At 39.2% G+C, this 18,299-nt stretch overlaps 1 protein-coding gene across 1 annotated transcript in view; it reads left to right on the top strand.

Annotated features, from left to right (window-relative positions):
- Window positions 1-18,299, top strand: part of LOC103185964 (myelin transcription factor 1-like protein) — a 178,796-nt gene that overhangs the window by 86,794 nt on the left and 73,703 nt on the right. Inside the window, exon 10 of the mRNA XM_042333467.1 lies at window positions 15,451-15,662. Coding sequence (XP_042189401.1) covers window positions 15,451-15,662 — 212 coding nt within the window. The remainder of the gene's footprint in view (window positions 1-15,450; window positions 15,663-18,299) is intronic.

Genomic DNA, 18,299 nt, shown 5'->3' with positions numbered 1-18,299 from the left:
GTGATGAATCCTGTGAAGCACTATGAGAAATTCTCTTGACGTGACAATATCAAATGCAAAGATCACAGTGGAAGCCGGTTAAGCCGGCCACTTCGAGGCCAGGAGTGTTATCCAGCTTAAGTGGTGTCCGAGGTTCACCAAACTTCTCTTACCTCTTTCCACCCAACTGAGGAACGGCAGTGGCTTCTCCCTCCCATTGCTGTTCATATTGGACTGGGAGGGGGACCAATTAGCGTTGGCTCCCAGCTGATTGACAGCCTGAAACCACTTGTGAATGGTTGGGGGCTCCACCCATTCACAAGCTGCTCCAACTGTCAATCAGTCGCGATTTGACTCCTCCCATTCCATCCCTTGTTTCTTCCCCATTATTCTGCCCCCTTGTCCGATTTACCTGGTGTCCGGGATTAATTTATGTCTGGTTAAAGTCAGCTCCCATTGTATTTTTATTATTTTCAAATGGAAACCAGAGTTATACAGCATTATACAGCACAGAAGGAGGCCATTCGGCCCATCATGCCTGTGCCAAATCTTTGAAAAAAGAGCTATTCAATTCCACTCCTCCGCTCTCTTCCCAAAGCCCTTCAAAATTGTCCTCTCCAAATAATTATCTACTTCTCTCTTAAAAGTTGTTATCGAATTAGCTTACACCACCCTTTCAGGTAATGCATTCCAGATCCGAACAACTCGCTGAGTGAAAAAATTTCTCCTCAGCTCTGCTCTGTTTCTTTTAATAACTATTTTAAGTCGGTGTCCTCAGGTTACCGACCAAATGCCAGTGGAAATAATTTCTCCTTGTTCACCCTATCGAATCCCCTCATAATTTGGAAAACTTCTATTAAGTCTCCTCTTAACCTTCTCTGGTCCAAGGAGAATAATCCTAGCTTTTCTAGCTTCTCCTGATAACTGAAGTCCCTCATTCCTGGTATCAACCTGGTAAATCTCCTTTGCACCCTCTCCAATGCCATCCTTCCTAAAGTGTGGTGCCCAGAACTGAATATTGGACTGGAATGGGGACCAATCTAGCTAAGGCATAACCAATGTTATCCCAGAATAATTGTTTTGTGAGTTTGTGTCACTTCCATAATAGATCCCATGATTATTAGCCCAGCCTAATTGTCTCAAAACCATCTTGACAGGGCCAGTTGTGGGATCAATGACAAGGTAAATAAACCATCAGTGAATGGCACAAGTACATGACCGATGAATTTCTAATGGGACTGTTGCAAAACCCTCCCAAAACATCGTATTTTAATGCCTGTGCTTTTAGGCAACCTCCTAACTTTCCCTGTTCGGTACTCAATCATAGCTGTTTAGAACTTCAAAACACGAGACAATCTATATAAGTGCTAGATGTTGTTGATGTGGAACTGGAGGCCCTCCTCCATCCTCCTGCCCCCACCCGACCAAAGAGCCAGCAGTGCATGCACAGCACGTGAAGGGTTTTTCTTTTTCTTTTCTATCTATCCAAAAAAAAAACATCTATCCAAAAGCAAGATGATTGCAGTTTGCTTGCAGGAGAAAAGGCAGCTGTTTGCCGATGAGTTCTACAAGCTACACGTCATATAGAAGGGATTTGTTGAGTCACCGGTGCCTGTGCCAGTGGAGAATAGCTGGAAGGACTGTGCTCATTATCATGAAGTTGATGAATGTAGATTGGAATCATCAGCAAGAGGGTGAATGCGGCTGCACGATGATTGGATGGAGGCACTGATGTGAAGAGAAAACAAAGTGGACAAGAGAACAATGCCTTGGGAAACTCTGAGCTCAAAGATTAAAAAGTCAGATGATAAGGATTGCAGATACAGTCATTTGAGTGGAAGCTACATAGCCATGAACATTGGAAGAAGACAACATTAAAACTTCTTTGGAAGTACACAATGACAAACTCTGTTGAAGACTTCGGAGCTGTCCAAGACAATAAAAACTAAATGTGCAGTGTTTGAGATAGGCAAGCAGATCACTGACTGTGCCAAAATCTACAACTGTTAATCATAGATCACAGAGAGCTTTGGATGAAGCAGGCCCTTCAGCCCATCTGTTCTCATCTTTCCAAAATACAAACCATTGCATCTTCTCATTATAACTTTCAGCTGTTTCTTAATTGAACTACTATGCAGACATCCACTAACTTTCCCAGTAATCCAACTAAGCATTGATTAAACCCTATATGAAGCAATAATTCCTAGTATGTAGCCTAAAGGTGTACACGTTTAGTGGCATATACATAGAAAATGCCCTCTTAGATGGTTTATGGCTATCAGTGCTTGTGGAATCTACCCCCAACAAAATAAAACCTGGGGAACAGGGATAGAGAGAGATATGCCAATGGGGAGAAAATTAGAGAAATAATTGTACATATTAAATTTAAGTAATGTTTTTGGAATGTCCATTTCATATATTGAATTGAGTTTAAACCTCCAAGAAGAATCAGCCATTATTGTGAGAGTAATAATAATCCTTGCATTTAATATAGCCCTTTATCACATCGTTGAATCGTCTCAAAGTGCTTCACAGATTATATTGCAAAGTTTATTGACTGTGTGTTTTGTGGGTAAAATATACAGCCCACAAAGCCCTATTTACAATATATTTTGTGCAGTAGAATTGTTCATCATAAATAGAACAGAGTTGTATAGTTCATCATAAATGGAAGATTTATTGAGAAGGTTGACTATTTTTGGGAAGACCTCACAGGTTGAATGGATCAAGCCCGTTTCATCTTATATAAGTTTGTTATGCCGAACCTTGTTCAATGTACTTCCTAAAGGAAGACTGTGTCTTATATTTTCTGACCTTCCAACGGTTCACCCTCTCCCCGTATAGACTGACTCCTTAGAACATATCTTCTCTATCTAAGATTCATATTCAAGAACTGCACAGTTCATTTCTATCCCTAACCTACCTTGGTGTCAACTTAATGGGGGTAATGATCCGTGTGCCAGTAGGTTTAGTGCATTTTGATGATGTTTGCAATTATTAAGATTTCTCATTATTATCATCTACAGTATTTTCAAAGTTACAACATATTCTGGCACACAGAATATCATTCTCTTTGGGTCTAATTTTAGAACAATATTTTGAATGTATATAGTACCCGTCATTTCGGATAATGTCTTGGCTTAGGGTTAGGGTTCACAAAATGTCGACACTGAACAAAGGAAGAAGATGGGGAAGAGGGAGATGACTAGGTGCATTCCCACTCCCTCATACAACTTGAGAACGGTGCTATGCACTGTGTTAATACTTTCCATGTTTAACTAATAGGATAACCAACCCCTTGGTATCCTGGCCAACAATTCCCTAGCTAAAATTGTTTATTCGCTTCATAACTGTTTATTAGCTGTACACAAATTGACAGCTCCATATGCACAAATGGCTGGGCTATGTTTCGCCCACCAAAATACACAGTCAAAACCATTTTATGGTATATCCTGTGAAGCCCTTTGAGAGTCTTGATGACTTGATAAAGTGCTATATCAAATGCATGGTTTATTGTTTTTATTATTATTATAGCATGTTTCACACCAGGAGCTCAAAATGCTTCACAGAGTATACTGTAAAATGTAGTGACTATGTATTTGTAGACAACATCTCCCAAGTTGCTCCTTTCCCTTTTTGAATCATGTCATAGGATATTTACCATCTACCTGAATAGGCAAATAGGATTCCGAGTTGATGTTAACATTGAATACCTGATTTTTCTGTTCTATACATGCTCAAAAGATGTATATATAAATTGGGTTTTCTGCTGCACATCACTATGCTGCCAGGCCAATTGCTCCCAGCAGTATAAAGGCAACATTATTGACATCCCTCTACTCAGACCAATCTAGTTTGCTGCATAATTTATACATTTAACATTTTATTTGGAGCACCTTCACTAAGGTCATTAATAAATTTGAACAGCATGGGTCCCAGGACAGATCTCTGGAGACTGCATGAGGTAGAGCTCCTTGCAGTTTCATATTACCAAGACAATTAATAATCTAATTTACAACTTAATCTTGGAGCTGTCTCTTTTCTTAGCTGAGGCAGTTTATCGAATGCTTTCTGGATGTCATAATATATGTAGCTGCCACCTTATCCTCATCTACTGACCTTGTTACATATCCAGAGAATTCCAATAAATTTGTTTGCCACAACTTTCTTTTCATAGGTCTGTTTTGCAACTAATGTCAGTGCCAGGATCACAGATAAAACATGAATTAGGCTACTATACCAAATTGACATTTGCAATTCCAGCACGAGACTCCATCATGACCTCTCTGAGTGGAACTGCCAATTAGTGGCAAATTATGGCTGTGCTATACTGTTTATACTGTAAGGTGACTCCCACAGGGAAATGGATTGAAACTACCCAAACACGGTTCAATTATGACCCTTAACACCAACCGAGCAATCGCACCACTTATTTGCTTCAGCAATGTTCTGATTACCAAGACAAGGAGATGAACGCTTGCAAACTGAAGAACGAGTTATCTCTATAGACTGGAAGTGGATGAGCAAGAATAGGGCCGTATATGTAGCCATGGCTGTTATGTCCAAGACACACAGTTATTGATATTCTTCCGCCAGTTCTCTTTATCTCTCTCCCCCTTGCTAAAGACTTGGGGTAGGGAAGGTGACCTTTTATATTGGTAAGGTAGGATCCCAACTATTGCCATAGGTGCCGTTGCCAAATGCCCAATCCCAATAACTATCAATTTCTAATGGAATTGGTCTATTAAGTAGAAGCACAGCATTCTGACCTTTGGAAAATTTGCTCTGAAAGAAGTTTGCATTGGACCAAAGTTCCTACGAGTCAGTGCAGTATATTTATGCTTTCCTTTTTGAAGGAAATAGCAACATATTAAGGTACATCAACAAATATAATCAAACGTTCACAATATGCATCAAGACTGAAGGTGGCAGTCCATTTATTTACCCATTGCCTCTCCTCGTGGGTGTGCAGATATTAGGTGGTAGCGTGTCTTTCTTTTCCTAGTGTTGATGGCTGGTGGTACCATCATAAAGAAAACATTGTGTTTGAGGATATCCAACAGGCTCTTTCAGTAGCTGATGAGCAGAATTTGTTGATTTGGAGTAGAGTTCATGAATTCTTTCTAAAGAGAATTGGATAGAGAATGAGAAGATCGTTGAAGGTTACAGGGAGCGACTTGATAGAGTGACATTAAACTAGGTGGCTCATGTGATGAAAAACAGACCAGACTTGATGGGCCAAATGACTTATCTCTGTGCTGCAACATTCTATGATTTCCCCACAAAATACAAAGTCACTCCATTTTACAGTAAATCCTGTGAAGCATTTTGAGACATCCTCCCTACATGAAAGGTGCTATATCAAATGCAAGAATTATTTATTTATTTATTATTATTTTATGATTTGACTTAATCAAATATTCATTTTGGTTTTTAGAGTCAAGGTATGTTTGTGGGTCTAATGTTGCATCCTAATTCAGTAAGATGGTCTCCAACACCTGTTTATCACATGTCTACATGTGAAAACTTCTTATCAGTCTTCTTCTCCATCTTAGAACCATAGATATGTACAACCCAGAAGAAGGCCATTTGATCCATCATATCTGTCCTGGCTTTTCCAAACAGAAATCCCTTCAGTCCCATTTACCTGTCTTTTCCTGCAATTTACTCCTTCCTCGATATCTATCTAGTTCCCCTTTGAAAGCTAATATGGATTCTGCCTTAACCAACACTTTCATTCCATATCCTAACTACTCTGTAATGAAAATAATCCTATCATATTGCGACAGTATATTAAACTTCCATTGTGATTGTCACCTTTTTTCAATGTGAACTAATCCTCATCTAGTTTCATTGCTGCGGATTACATTCATGAAAAATATATACTTTGATCATCTAAATTCCACCAGCACTTTCAAAACAGTGCTAATTTTTCTTTGGTGATCTGTGTTTCTGACACATGTAGAAATTCATCACTGTGCTTAAGAGTGTGAAAACCAGACAGAGTCTACCACATATGCATGTCATCTACATGGAAAATTCTCTGTATCTGGAATGGAATGCACACGCTCTCCCTGGAGGGATCTATACTAAGTGACAGTGACTAGTTGGTCATTAGACACCCAATAAGTGTGGGTTTCGTTTGGCACTGGGTAGATGGCAGTGGTAAAAACAGTCGGAGACCATGACATTTAATTATTATTCAATAGTATGGCACAGATTTGCATTTTGTGTCACATCTAATGTTAATGACAGGTTAAGCTGATTTCTGAGCCCCATAGGTCAGTTTATAATAAATAATAATAACTGCTGCACAAACACTAATGGGATATTTTATTTTAAAAAATGCAAACAACCAAAATAGCTTTGTGTTCAAATCCATCTGGGAGCTGAACTAGAACTTTAATCTCAATGATGAGGCTTGAGACTCCAACAGGGAGTTCAGTATTTGGATTTAAGATGTAGTAGATTAAGTCATACCTACTTTAACTTCATTCTCCATGTTTATTACGTGGCAGCATTAGATAAAATCCCAACTTAATATTTCATACTTTGTCCTGGTTGGAGTCTGATATGCATCTAATATCCTCTCCCAACTCCACTGACTCCTTATCTGTTAGTGGATCAATGTTAACAACAACAACAAAATTACATTTGTATAGCACTTTTCATGTTGGGAGGACATCCCAAGGCGCTGGACAGACAGAGTTTCGGACCCAACCTGGGGGTTGGGGTTCGGGGAGGGTGTAGGGCAAGGGGGGAAGCTGGGTGAAAGAAGGCAAGGTTGAAGAGGAGGGTCTTGGTAGGGGGCGTGATGGAGGGTTAAGATCCATGTCCTCACTTTAAATGCCCTCATTGCCTTGCATGACCCTATCATCCATACATGAGGGAGAAAGCAAGAGAGGAAATTAGGTGGGGTGAAGGGTCGTGTGGAGTATAAACACCAGCACGGACTAATTTGGCCGAATGGCTTGTAACATTCTATTTAATTCTCTGCAATTCTATAATTCCTGTGACCTTATTCCTCCGGCCTCTCCTTCTGATCCTCCATCTCCGGCCTGCTTCACCCCACTATAGGTGGGCGAGTATTCAACCACTTTGCCCCCTCCCTCTGGAACTCTCTGCTTTACCCTCTTTACCCACCTCCCTCTCGCTCTCTCTTTCTCTACTTTTAAATCCCACCTGAAGACCTAACCTACCTCTTTGGACATACACTTACATCTTGGGATGTTCTCCTAAGATGTAAGTGTGAAATGTTGTGCGATGGTCCCATTTAGATTCCTTATTGCGGATTATCTTTAGAAATCAACCCATACTTGTCCTCTTTATCATTCTTAGACAAAGGGAGCAGTTGTACAGTGAAATTCGAGTAATTGAATATCGGATTTTTGAATCGTTCAGTTTATTGAACAGAATTTAGAAATCCCAAACTATTTGCGCGCCTTATCTAAGAATATAGATCGGTTAATTGATTACTAGATATATGAATAATTTAGTTTATTTAATAATTTTCCCCATGACCGTTCATATAAAACCAATTAATCTGAGTCCAGATAAGCACATCATCCCAAATCACCACCTTCTGCAATACAACATGATTGTCATTGGCATCCTCTCCTCCTTCCCCCTCGCCCCCTCGCCTCACTCCCCAGAGAAGTTGCTGGCGATTTGGTCAGTTGGCCAGCTATGTGCGAGTGAGGACACATCTGATTGGTGGAGCCATGCGGCTCGAGCTCTCTTATGTTTAGTCTGGTTATATGAATAGTTCATTTTATTGATTAATTTTCACAGTGCTAAAAACAACAACTTAACTTTTTATAGTGTCCTTCGCGGAGGACAGCGTCTCAGAGCACTGTACGCACGTACTCAATGGAGGTGCTTGTTTTTAACTTGTTTACTCAGTGGATAGTCTTTGAATCATATAAAATGAGACTTTCTTCTATAAAGAAGAAAGACATTTTTCCATTGAGCCGATACTAGTGTAAGGTCCTCCGGTTTAGCTGTTGTGGTGAAAACTGTGATCTGTATTATGCGATTTAGCATAGCAGTTAATTATCACATGTTTGAAAAAATCCACCTTGTCAATAACTAAAGACATTGGATGGTATATGGGTATGTGTTTCCCCTCCCATCTCCTCCCCACCCAACTACCTCTCAGTTATTGGATCTAAAGCTGACCTGCAAAGCTGAGTGAACTTGCCCCATTGTAGCATTACACACTACTTTGTGTCATATCAACTTTACTGAACAAGAAAATCAATGTAATGCCGGTATCCCATAAACCGATACTCTAATTTAATCACTCTCCATAGGTTGGCTTCTAGTCCAATAACCATGATAGGATTGGGAGGGATGCAGACTAGTCAGTGCCCTTAGTTATTGACACAAGAAATGACACCAATGTTAAATATGGCCAGTGTTGATTAACACATCGCATGACACAATTGTATTCGAATCCCAGTTGTCTGTTCTCTCCTTGTACCTTTTATTATTGCACTTCTTCAAATGTTCCCTCATCAATATTGTTATATTCTTGGCTTCAGTAGCCACTTGTGACAAAGCTTTCCAATGTTCTAACTTTCCTTGTGAAAAAAAATCTTTGAGATGATCCTGAGTTTATGCTCTTTTGTTACCAGTTTATCAACCAACAGAAGTAAAGTCTTTTGTTGTTTTTCCCCTTAAAATTTTCAGAATTTTGAAGCTCCCTGTTACCCTTCTAACTTCACCAACTTCTAAATTAGCTTTCGATATTCAATCTTATATTCACAACTAGTTTCTCTGAATCTGTGTGAATCTAAGATGTATTCATTCTATGGCTCTGATCCTGAAATCTACATCTATAACTGCATGCAGTATTCCAGATGACCCTAATCAATGTCTTGTATTTATTTGGTCAGTCAGGTATCTGATACGTGTGGAAACCCATTATCTATCTGACTGGGGATTTCCATGTGTACCATATACAGATGGAAATATCTGTGTCTGGAATGGAATGCATACTCTCTCTCTGCAGGGATGCATCTTGCTTACCTAATTCAAGACAGCATTAGATGTAAGTTGGCAAGACTCAAGGCTTGAGGACCCCAGAGTGTTTGGGTATTGCTTGAATCTAAACAGCAAAAAACACATCGCTTGTCATTCAAAGCACTGTATGGCAAGCTTCCTGCTGTTTGCCCAGCTAGGTCTACCCTACCCATTAGGGCTTTGTCTTGCAGGGTTAAGAGCAGCTGAGTGGGAAGAATCGTTTGCCCCTCCAAATCTTGTATAAATTTTTGAGAATCCGATTTTTTCTTAATTTTGATATCACTGGCTCAGTATACCAGCCGTTTAAATTCATAAATGGGTAAAATTTCTCTCTGATTCTCAAATAGACGTTCTCACAACCAGAATTTGCAATACCTAGTCTCAAAGGTTTGACAATTAAAGCATGGATAGATATGCTTTAGTGAATGCCGTGAGGATGATTAGAGGTGACTTATTCTAGGAATTAGAAAATAAAACAGATCAGTTACCACAAAACCTAGAGACATAATAAAAAATTTAGAAAGTTTTAAAACAAGCTTTGTTTTTCTTCAAAATAATAATAATTGATACAGTGCTTTATTACGTCATTCAGACATGACAAAGTGTTTCACAGAATATATTGTAAAGTAAGAATAATTTTTTTGAGAATCTATTTGTAAGATTTTTTTTCATAGACCAGAGTTTCCATGTTTTGAGAACAAAGGAATTGAAATAATATGTTGAGCGCTGTTAGATCTTCACACCCCATTTCCCGGGCTTCTTGTTTTTTGTTGTTTCGTGCTGGGTCTTATGAAAGAAATGTTTGTTTGATATATCATTCCTATCGAGAGTACATAAAAGTTGTCAGTGGAAAGATTTACTCTTTAATAGTTTCCTTTCAATGGAAGGTGAAAGAAGACTTGAAAATCGCTATATCAAATGCAAGGATTATTATTGGTATTATAAGATAAAGGGTTTGGAAGCCGCAGACCCATCGCTTTAATAAGCACTAATTTTTGTACAATTTTTGGTTGGAGTGCATTGTAACGCTATCTGTACAAGATTTCATATTCAAGGCATGCCTCAAGATGTATCTCTCTGATTGCGCTTTCAGACAGCTTTCCCTCTCTACGCTCTTTGGGTGCCCAGCCAGCAGTACCAAGCTCTTTGACACCCGAAGAGAAAGGCGATCGATAAATGTAAATTATATTGTATTTTGTTGGGAACTGGCTTCAGATAACATGCAGATAACATTGACTAATGGTTGCAGAAACAGAAACTTTTGACAATGTCAAATGGGAATTGCTTTGTTCATGGTTACTTGGTCATGGAGGATTACCAGAACGTGTCTAACTACTGACTTCTGAATGCTTGTTATCACCAGAAAGGTTACTTTAACCCACTGTAGCTTAAGGGAGGGCTCCCCAAGGATAGCCCCTGACAACTCTGGGTGTTCCTGTGTCTTTAAACCCATTAACAGCTTTTAAAAAGTAATATCGGGAGAGTCTGTGTCAGTTCTATTAACCATAGGATTTGTGTAAATACTGGTTATTATCTTATTAATTTCTCATCTCTTTGAAAGGCAAGGAAGGTACAATATGAATAGAGCTGCAGAAATCACCTTTTTTTACTGGAAACAGTGGGATGGTATTCTTTTTTTAGTTTGGGTCTGAAGCTGTTTCGCTATCCAGAACATTTAAAATAAAATAGTATCTAATATTTGGTTATAAATAAGAATAAGAAGAATTTGGTCACTCAATCCATGACTGTATGTGGACCTCTGCTGTGCACAATTAGCGCCATGTTTCGCCCACAAATATAGTCCATTCACTTTACAGTATATTCTGTAAAGCGCTTTGAAATGTCTAGAAGACGTGATAAGGCGCTATATCAAATGCAAGGATTATTATTATACATATATTCATATATAATTTTTACTCTTGTGGAACTGACATTTCAGCCTTCCCTTCAGAGCTGTTTCCAATGTGGCAGCTTAGAGGGAAGGCATGTGCACATCCTAGAGCTGTTTCATTGACTTTAATGGGAGTCGGCACTTCAGACTGGTTTGGGCTGATCAAGAGTCACCCACCCCTGAGAAGACTTGTGCGGTTGAGTGCACAGCAGCACTCAGCCAGTCAAGAGTTTTTTTTCTGGAGTCAGACAGTCCCGGAGGATAAAAAATAATGTGCAAATGCAGAGATATTTAGAAGCAGGTACTGGATATTATTACATCTGTGTGTTTTTTTAATGTAAAAAGAATGTCTAAAAACATAAGACAGGAAGCTTTGACTCTATTTTTCTTCTCACAGTTCCCTCTTTGGGTTAAATTTCAGAACTAATAAGAGATTGGGATGTCCTGAACATTTTCTTTGGGGGAGGATGTGGAAGTGGCTTTCCTTTTGAATGTAATGTATAAGGAGAGGGAAGCAGTATGTGTAGTGAATATACAGTCAATTCACTTTACAGTATATTCTGTGAAGCGCTTTGAGACGTCTCAAAGATGTGGTAAGGATTATTATTATATTATTATCGTTGTTACTGGTGATAATTACCTTAAGGGTAGAAAATGCAGTTAAAACTTTTCCTTAGCAATACTTTGGGGAGGAACACACCCTATGTTTTTCTTGAAACTCTTGAAGATTCAACATTGAAGATTTATAATTATCAGAAACACAATCCACATTTGTCACTCCTTTTTCTCCAGATCGACAATTTTTTTAAAAAGATCTTCGATATAAAGCACTGCCTCACTAAGAATGGGGGGTTTCCTATGCTGCGGAGCTGCAATAACTGGAAGCACAGGATATTTCTGGTTCTTGACTAGTTGCCTTCCAAGTGCTACAGAATGACCAACCTTTGGGTCATCAGGTTGCTGCTAGAGTCATTTGCGCACTGAGATTATGATGGGGTTCTCCAGTTGTTTTTGCCAGTGTTACAGCCCTGATGTGGATAAATATGGAAATGCATCTGTGTAGAACTTGTTTCTAAACATTTTAGTTTTCTATAAACAAAAAGAAATTATGTGTCCCTTTCAACCGGTACCCACATGAAATGCGCTATCGTAATTGATTGTCACTGGAGTGAAAGGGTATTTGTTCAGTCGTTAGGCAGACTGCTTGCAATGCAAACCCTTAGCTTTGTCAGTTTAATAGACTAAATAGGCACTTTTCTTTACACTGAGTGCATTGAGAATGGTATTTTAGACTTTCAGAGATTGATTGGGAGTTTGGTGAAGCCTGGTGGCTCAAATTTCCAAAAGACTTTATCTAAATTGTGCCTTACAACAAAAGATCATTTGCAGTTGACAGGTGCTATATCTGCAAGATCCCAGCAACAAACACATGGTAGGCAGCAGGAGATCATTTGTTTGCTTGCTTCACAAACCAGTGCAATACATCTGTGCTACTGTACGGTCTCTATATAGTAAGATACGATAGTGACATGTCCATGCATTCGCCTAGACATATTGACAAAACCGGATGGCTCATTCATCAATCAGCCTACAAGTTTAGTCAGAAGTCAATGGAATATCTCTTTAAAGCTTTAGCAACTTGCCATTCAGCGTTCCTTTGACCTTCTGGATTCAGGATCCAATTCTTTATGACTCTAATTCTTAATGCATGGAGGAATCTTTGAGCTATGGGTCCTCACAAATCTTGGTAACCAGTCTCTTAATATATCTGTAAATAAAAATAGTACATATATTTCAATTTACAACATGAAAATTTGCTCAACATCATTTGTGCAGAACACCATTATTTATCTTCTATTGTAGCATACAGTAAACTCCTGAAAACTTGTTATTCCAAGAGAAATAACCTCAGTGACGAGTTATCCGGAGTGGCATGTAAATACATAAATAACAGCAGCCAGGATATTGACAGCATGATGACCTAAGGGGTAGTGACAAGTTAAGCCAGGGTTGAGTTTCATGTATATTGTATATGTTCACACAAGTCAACAAGACTGACTCAATAACATCAATGCAGACATGTTCTACATTTTTGTTTCACCTTTTTATTTGTATTTATCGAATGAAGTAAACTACATAAAAATAATCCTTGTATTTGATATGGCATAATGGCTGTGTATTTTCAGATGAACATTATGTTAGAAAATAAGAAAGCATTATTTATTTAATTGATAATGTTAATCTAGTCACTTGACTTGTTTCATCGCTTCCTCCCATGCAGTTCTTCTACTTGCATTGCATATAGAGATTGAATAGTCTACAGCATTACCCAGTTAGAATAATCCTTGCATTAGTTATAGCACCTGATCATGTCATCAAAACATTTCAAAGTGCTTCATGGAATTTTGTGTGAAGTGTGAAGTATAGTGACTATATTGGTAGACTGTGTATTTGGATGAAAACCTCATGGTTTCCAAAACATTCTTCTACAAATATTTATAACCGTTTCAGTACAGAAGAAGGCCATTCGGCCCATTGTACTTGGGCTGTGCCAATGCCACCACTGAAGCTGCCAACCCACTTTCAATTTCAGTCCTCTTTCATCATATGCTTTTATATCATACTAGCTGTACCCATTGCAGCTACGCATGCAACCAGAGGATCCAATATGGAATGTAGATTGACACACAGACAGGCACACTAACTTATCCTTGAAAGGTTTGATTTTCGCTTAGGCACCTTTATAATGATCAATGTAATGTATAATTTATATTCACTGGCACATACTCCTGAAGTGAAAGGCGCTTTAAAAAAACAATTTTGTTGTTTTTGCCGCGGCTTAGCTTCGTGTGTGTTCTTTATTTTGTTCCCACCATCGCTTGGCTACGTGCGTGCTCTGTGACACAGGATGCCACAACTCCACGGTCAGCCAGCATAGCCACCAGTTGTAACTGCAGCGAAAAACGCAAAACTGAAATACATTTTAGGTCATAACTCATGAACAGTAAGAGATACCTGAAAATAAATATGCACATGTCACTCTCAGGTGCAAGACATTTCCGATGAGGTATAAATCATGTCTCTATGTCAATCAGTTATTGAGATCCTTCTTGAAGTGCAGACAGACAGACAGACATTGTTGTTTTATTAGTATAGAAGATAGTTGCTCTGGATCTTGCTGTTAACATATTCATGAAGAAGGTGCCATGGATTTTGTCAGTTGTCAAATTCAGTTTATTTGTCATGCAGTAATTTTGCAAATTCAAACAATAGGGTCCAAATTCCCATGATTCTTAAGAGATTCATACCCTCACCAGTAAGAAGATAGTGTTCCTTAAAGCTTCTGGAACTTCAGGTTGATGTTAAAAATCCGACTTCAAAGGGAAGGGGTGTGTGGACGGTTCAATCAGTATTTTAGCCATTCATCCAAATTCACCGTATGAATAGACCTACTGGTCATAGGTCTTTTTATGTTTGTGGACTGTTCCTGGTGCACATTAGCTCACTGTAAACAGCAGTCACATCAGACCAACTCATAGTTTGAAGTGCTTTAAGATGTTTTTTTTGTCATGATAAGGTGTTCTACCAGATGCAAGTACTTCTATCTGATCATGTCATGATGAATTGTTCTTAGTCGATATTTCAAGATCCCCAAAAGGGAGTCAAACAAAATCTGCATTTAACATATTCAGCCCTCCCAACATTACAGACGCAAACATGTCCTGTGGAGTACTAGTTTGTTTCAGTCTGCACATAACCTGTAACCTACAAACTGTTCTAAGCAGATGTTTAATTAGTTCTTTTTTTGAAGGTGTTAATCAGTTAGTCAGTCAATGCAATTCAGCTACTATTTGGGAATTGATAGCATCCATATAATCCTCTCAAACAATTTTCGCCTCAGGTTCATGGCTCACTCTTTTTTTTGGAACAAAAGGATACCATTTGGTGTATTCTGGTACAGTTCTATTGTTCATGGAATAGTATTGGCCAGAGGCTCAATTACCTCTGTACTTATTTTTAGGTATCAAAACAGTAGAAATTGACATTTAAATAGCACCTTTCACATCGGAAGGACATCCCAAGGTGCTGGATAGGCCAGGGTTTCCACCCGAGCTGGCACGATTACATGAGACCCACCCTCCAATTCTCTGTCTTCTTTTCCTGGAGGTAGAGAGGCTGGATTTGCTCCAGAGAGGGCCAGTCTTCTGACTTCTTCCCCAGTTGGCTTCCACAACTGTGTGTTGTTCAGTTTTACCCTCTCCGAGCTGATACTGACCCCATCCAACATCCACAGGTACTTTCCAACAGTCACCAGTGAAGAGCTGATCTTACCTTACCTCTTATTCCCCCGCCTCAGATGGTCGCCTACGGAGTAACTGGTGGCTTTATCCTCGACCCTGTCCGCCCTCTCCTTTTCCTCAACTTACAGTAAATCCTGTAAAGTGTCTTTATAATGTAAAAGGAACTGTACGAAGTGCCAGATTCATTATTTATTTATTTTTATTTTGTGTAAGAGACACAGATCTACTAATTTATGAATCTCTCTTTCATTTTAGGCCTATGTGTTTTGTTAAGCAGCTCGAGATCCCACAGTATGGCTACAGGCACAATGTGTCCACCACCACACCTCGTTCTAACTTGGCCAAAGAGCTGGAGAAATATTCCAAGACAACATTCGAATACAACAACTATGACAACCATGTTTTTGGAAAACGCGCCATTGCCCCCAAAGTACAGACCAGGGAGGCATCTCCCAAAGGATATGATGGTGAGAGACGTTGTGCTTTTACTAACATTATGCGATACTTGTAAAATATAGTTGTAAAAAAAGCCATGTCTAATGGAATGCCACTATGGATTGGGGACATAAAGCAAGCTATAGCTAAATTAGCTTGATACCAAACTTGGGCAGCTGCAGATAACAGGGATCTGGTTGACCAAACACAATGGCAACTGAGAGTTCTATACAACATCACAGTAGAAAGACAGAATTGCTAAATTAGCAATTAATGTTCTTTAATTATTGCTGTCAGTATTTAAGGAATGGCATGAAATTGTGGTTAAAACTGTGCTTTATAAACTGTGTTTCACTCGATGTTTGAGACTGAACAACTCTTAACTTCAGATCAAGGATTTTTCTCTTGGGTGTCACTCAGTCAATATGGCCAGCAAGTCTCGTGAGAATGTTTACGCAAGAGTTGAGGTTTTGAATCCTAGATTGCTAGAACAGTTTATGAGCTTCAATATTTTACTTCTAAAATGTCTTATGGCCAGCGTTTGGCAAAGAAACTCTAAGTCAGCAATTTCTTTGGCCCGATTGAAAACTGAGGATCACTGAGATAATAATCCTTGCATTTGATATTGAGATCCACTCTGATCAGGAAACCTTCAATTGGGATCACATGATTTTCATTGAATTCGTTGGTGAATCACTAATTTTGGTCGCAGCCTAGTTCACAATGGACTTCTAGTTTATGGATGGTGCGTTGTTGGTCCCAATGTTACATTTTGTTTACATTCAATCATTTCAGCGCCTTGGGACGTTCTCCCGACGTGAAAGGCGCTCTATAAATGGAATCTTGTTGTTGATGTCATTTACATTTACAAAGATGTGCACTTAAAAATCTTGCTGTTCTTTTTCCGACATTGCATTTCACATAGAACCATAGAACTGTACAGCACAAAAGGAGGCCATATGGTCTGTCATGTCTTTCCTGACTCCCTGAAAGAGCTATCCATTTAGTCCCGTTTCCTGCCTTTCTCCCAATTTAATATTTCTCCTTTTCAGATGTTTATCTAATTCCCTCCTATAACTACTATGAATTCTGCCTCAGGATAGGGCATTCCACGTTCCATTTCTTAATCTCTTTCTTTGCTCTTTTGGTAATTTTCTGAATTATGATATGAACATCAGCATCACAGCATTACATTGTGAACGTTATATACAGTACTGTGAAAAATGCTTGCGTTGTTACAAAGACACCCCTGTTATTAAGTGCCAAACTGCAGTGGGAAGGATGGTTAGCCAAAGGACAGGAGCCTGCAAACTAACGAAGCTGTACTTTTTACCCGCTTTGATCTTGGCTTGTGTATGCTTTAGTGCATGAGAGTTGACTGGCTCTGCTTGTGGAAACACTTCTATGGTCTTTCATTTGCTACTTTCAACAGTGCTGTGTTGCACTCTTGGGGTACTTGGCAGATTGCTTTTCCGGGGGTAATAATTTCTTCAAAAAATAATAATAATGATAATTTGGTCACTCATTCCACGACTGTTTGTGGGACATTGCTGTGTGCAATTGGCTGCCGTGTTTCACCCACAAAATATACAGTGAATTAACTTCACATTATATATTGTGAAGCACTTTGAGATGTCTCGAAGACGTGATAAGGCGCTATATCAAATACAAGGATTATTATTATTACAGCAGATAAATAAAATGCATTTGAACATGAAATATAAATGTTTGAGCCCAGCAGCTCCAGGTCTAATGGTTTGACTATGGCCATTTGGATGGGAAAAGTGGTATAAAATTTGGACAATCACCTTCCTCAATTAACACAAACAAGTGGCCCCAAAGTCAATGGGGTCCAAAACACATCAATTTTATAATAATTCCTCAATTAATGAATGCAAGTGGGAGAGTTCTTCCAATAGCTGAAAGTACGTCACGCCAACTCTGCTCCAAAAGTAGCTTGCTTCGGGCAGCGCTCCCACAAGTGAGTTCTTCTGGATTGATTGCTTAATTAAGGAATCATGTTTGAAATCGCCACATTTTAGACCCCACTATCAAGCCGGTAGTTTAACGTGGCGTATAAAGGAAAAGATGGTGTAACTGTGGCCAGGTCAGCAAGGGCAGGAAAAACAAAACACCTGCCCTGAAGATATCCCCAAATAATGGCTGAAGGTCAAGAACTCCTTGTCCCTCATATTACAAGTGAGAATGGAGAGATGATTCTCATACATGACAGCACAAGGTATCTGGAACTTATTTTCTGACACGTGTCCTAATTAGGGAAAAGCGATCTGGGAGCCACATATGCGCAAACAATAGGATTCAAGACGTTTGAAAAGCCTGCTGTTTAATTGAAGTCATGTCAGCTTGTTGCTGTCACTCACTACCCTTATATTGAGATACGCTCGCCTGAGAACATCTGTCACACACGACATGACATGATGGCTAAATGGTTGGGATCCCCCACACTGCATGCTTATTAAACATGCACCTCCCAATGAGTCAGGCTCCCATCCAAATGTGGAAAGTTACTCTGGGACATGTCACCATCTCTGCACCAGGGGTCTCACTTGTTCGTGATCAATGTTGCCCGGTGGCTGCTGAGGGAAGAAGTGTCAGAGTTTAAGAAATTAATCTGCTTCAGTGCAACACGGTAATGGCTTCAGCTAAAT

The sequence above is a fragment of the Callorhinchus milii genome, unplaced genomic scaffold, assembly GCF_018977255.1.
Source record: "Callorhinchus milii isolate IMCB2004 unplaced genomic scaffold, IMCB_Cmil_1.0 Scaffold3, whole genome shotgun sequence".
NCBI classification, from domain to species: Eukaryota; Metazoa; Chordata; class Chondrichthyes; order Chimaeriformes; family Callorhinchidae; genus Callorhinchus; species Callorhinchus milii.
This window is presented reverse-complemented; position numbering and strand designations above follow the sequence as displayed.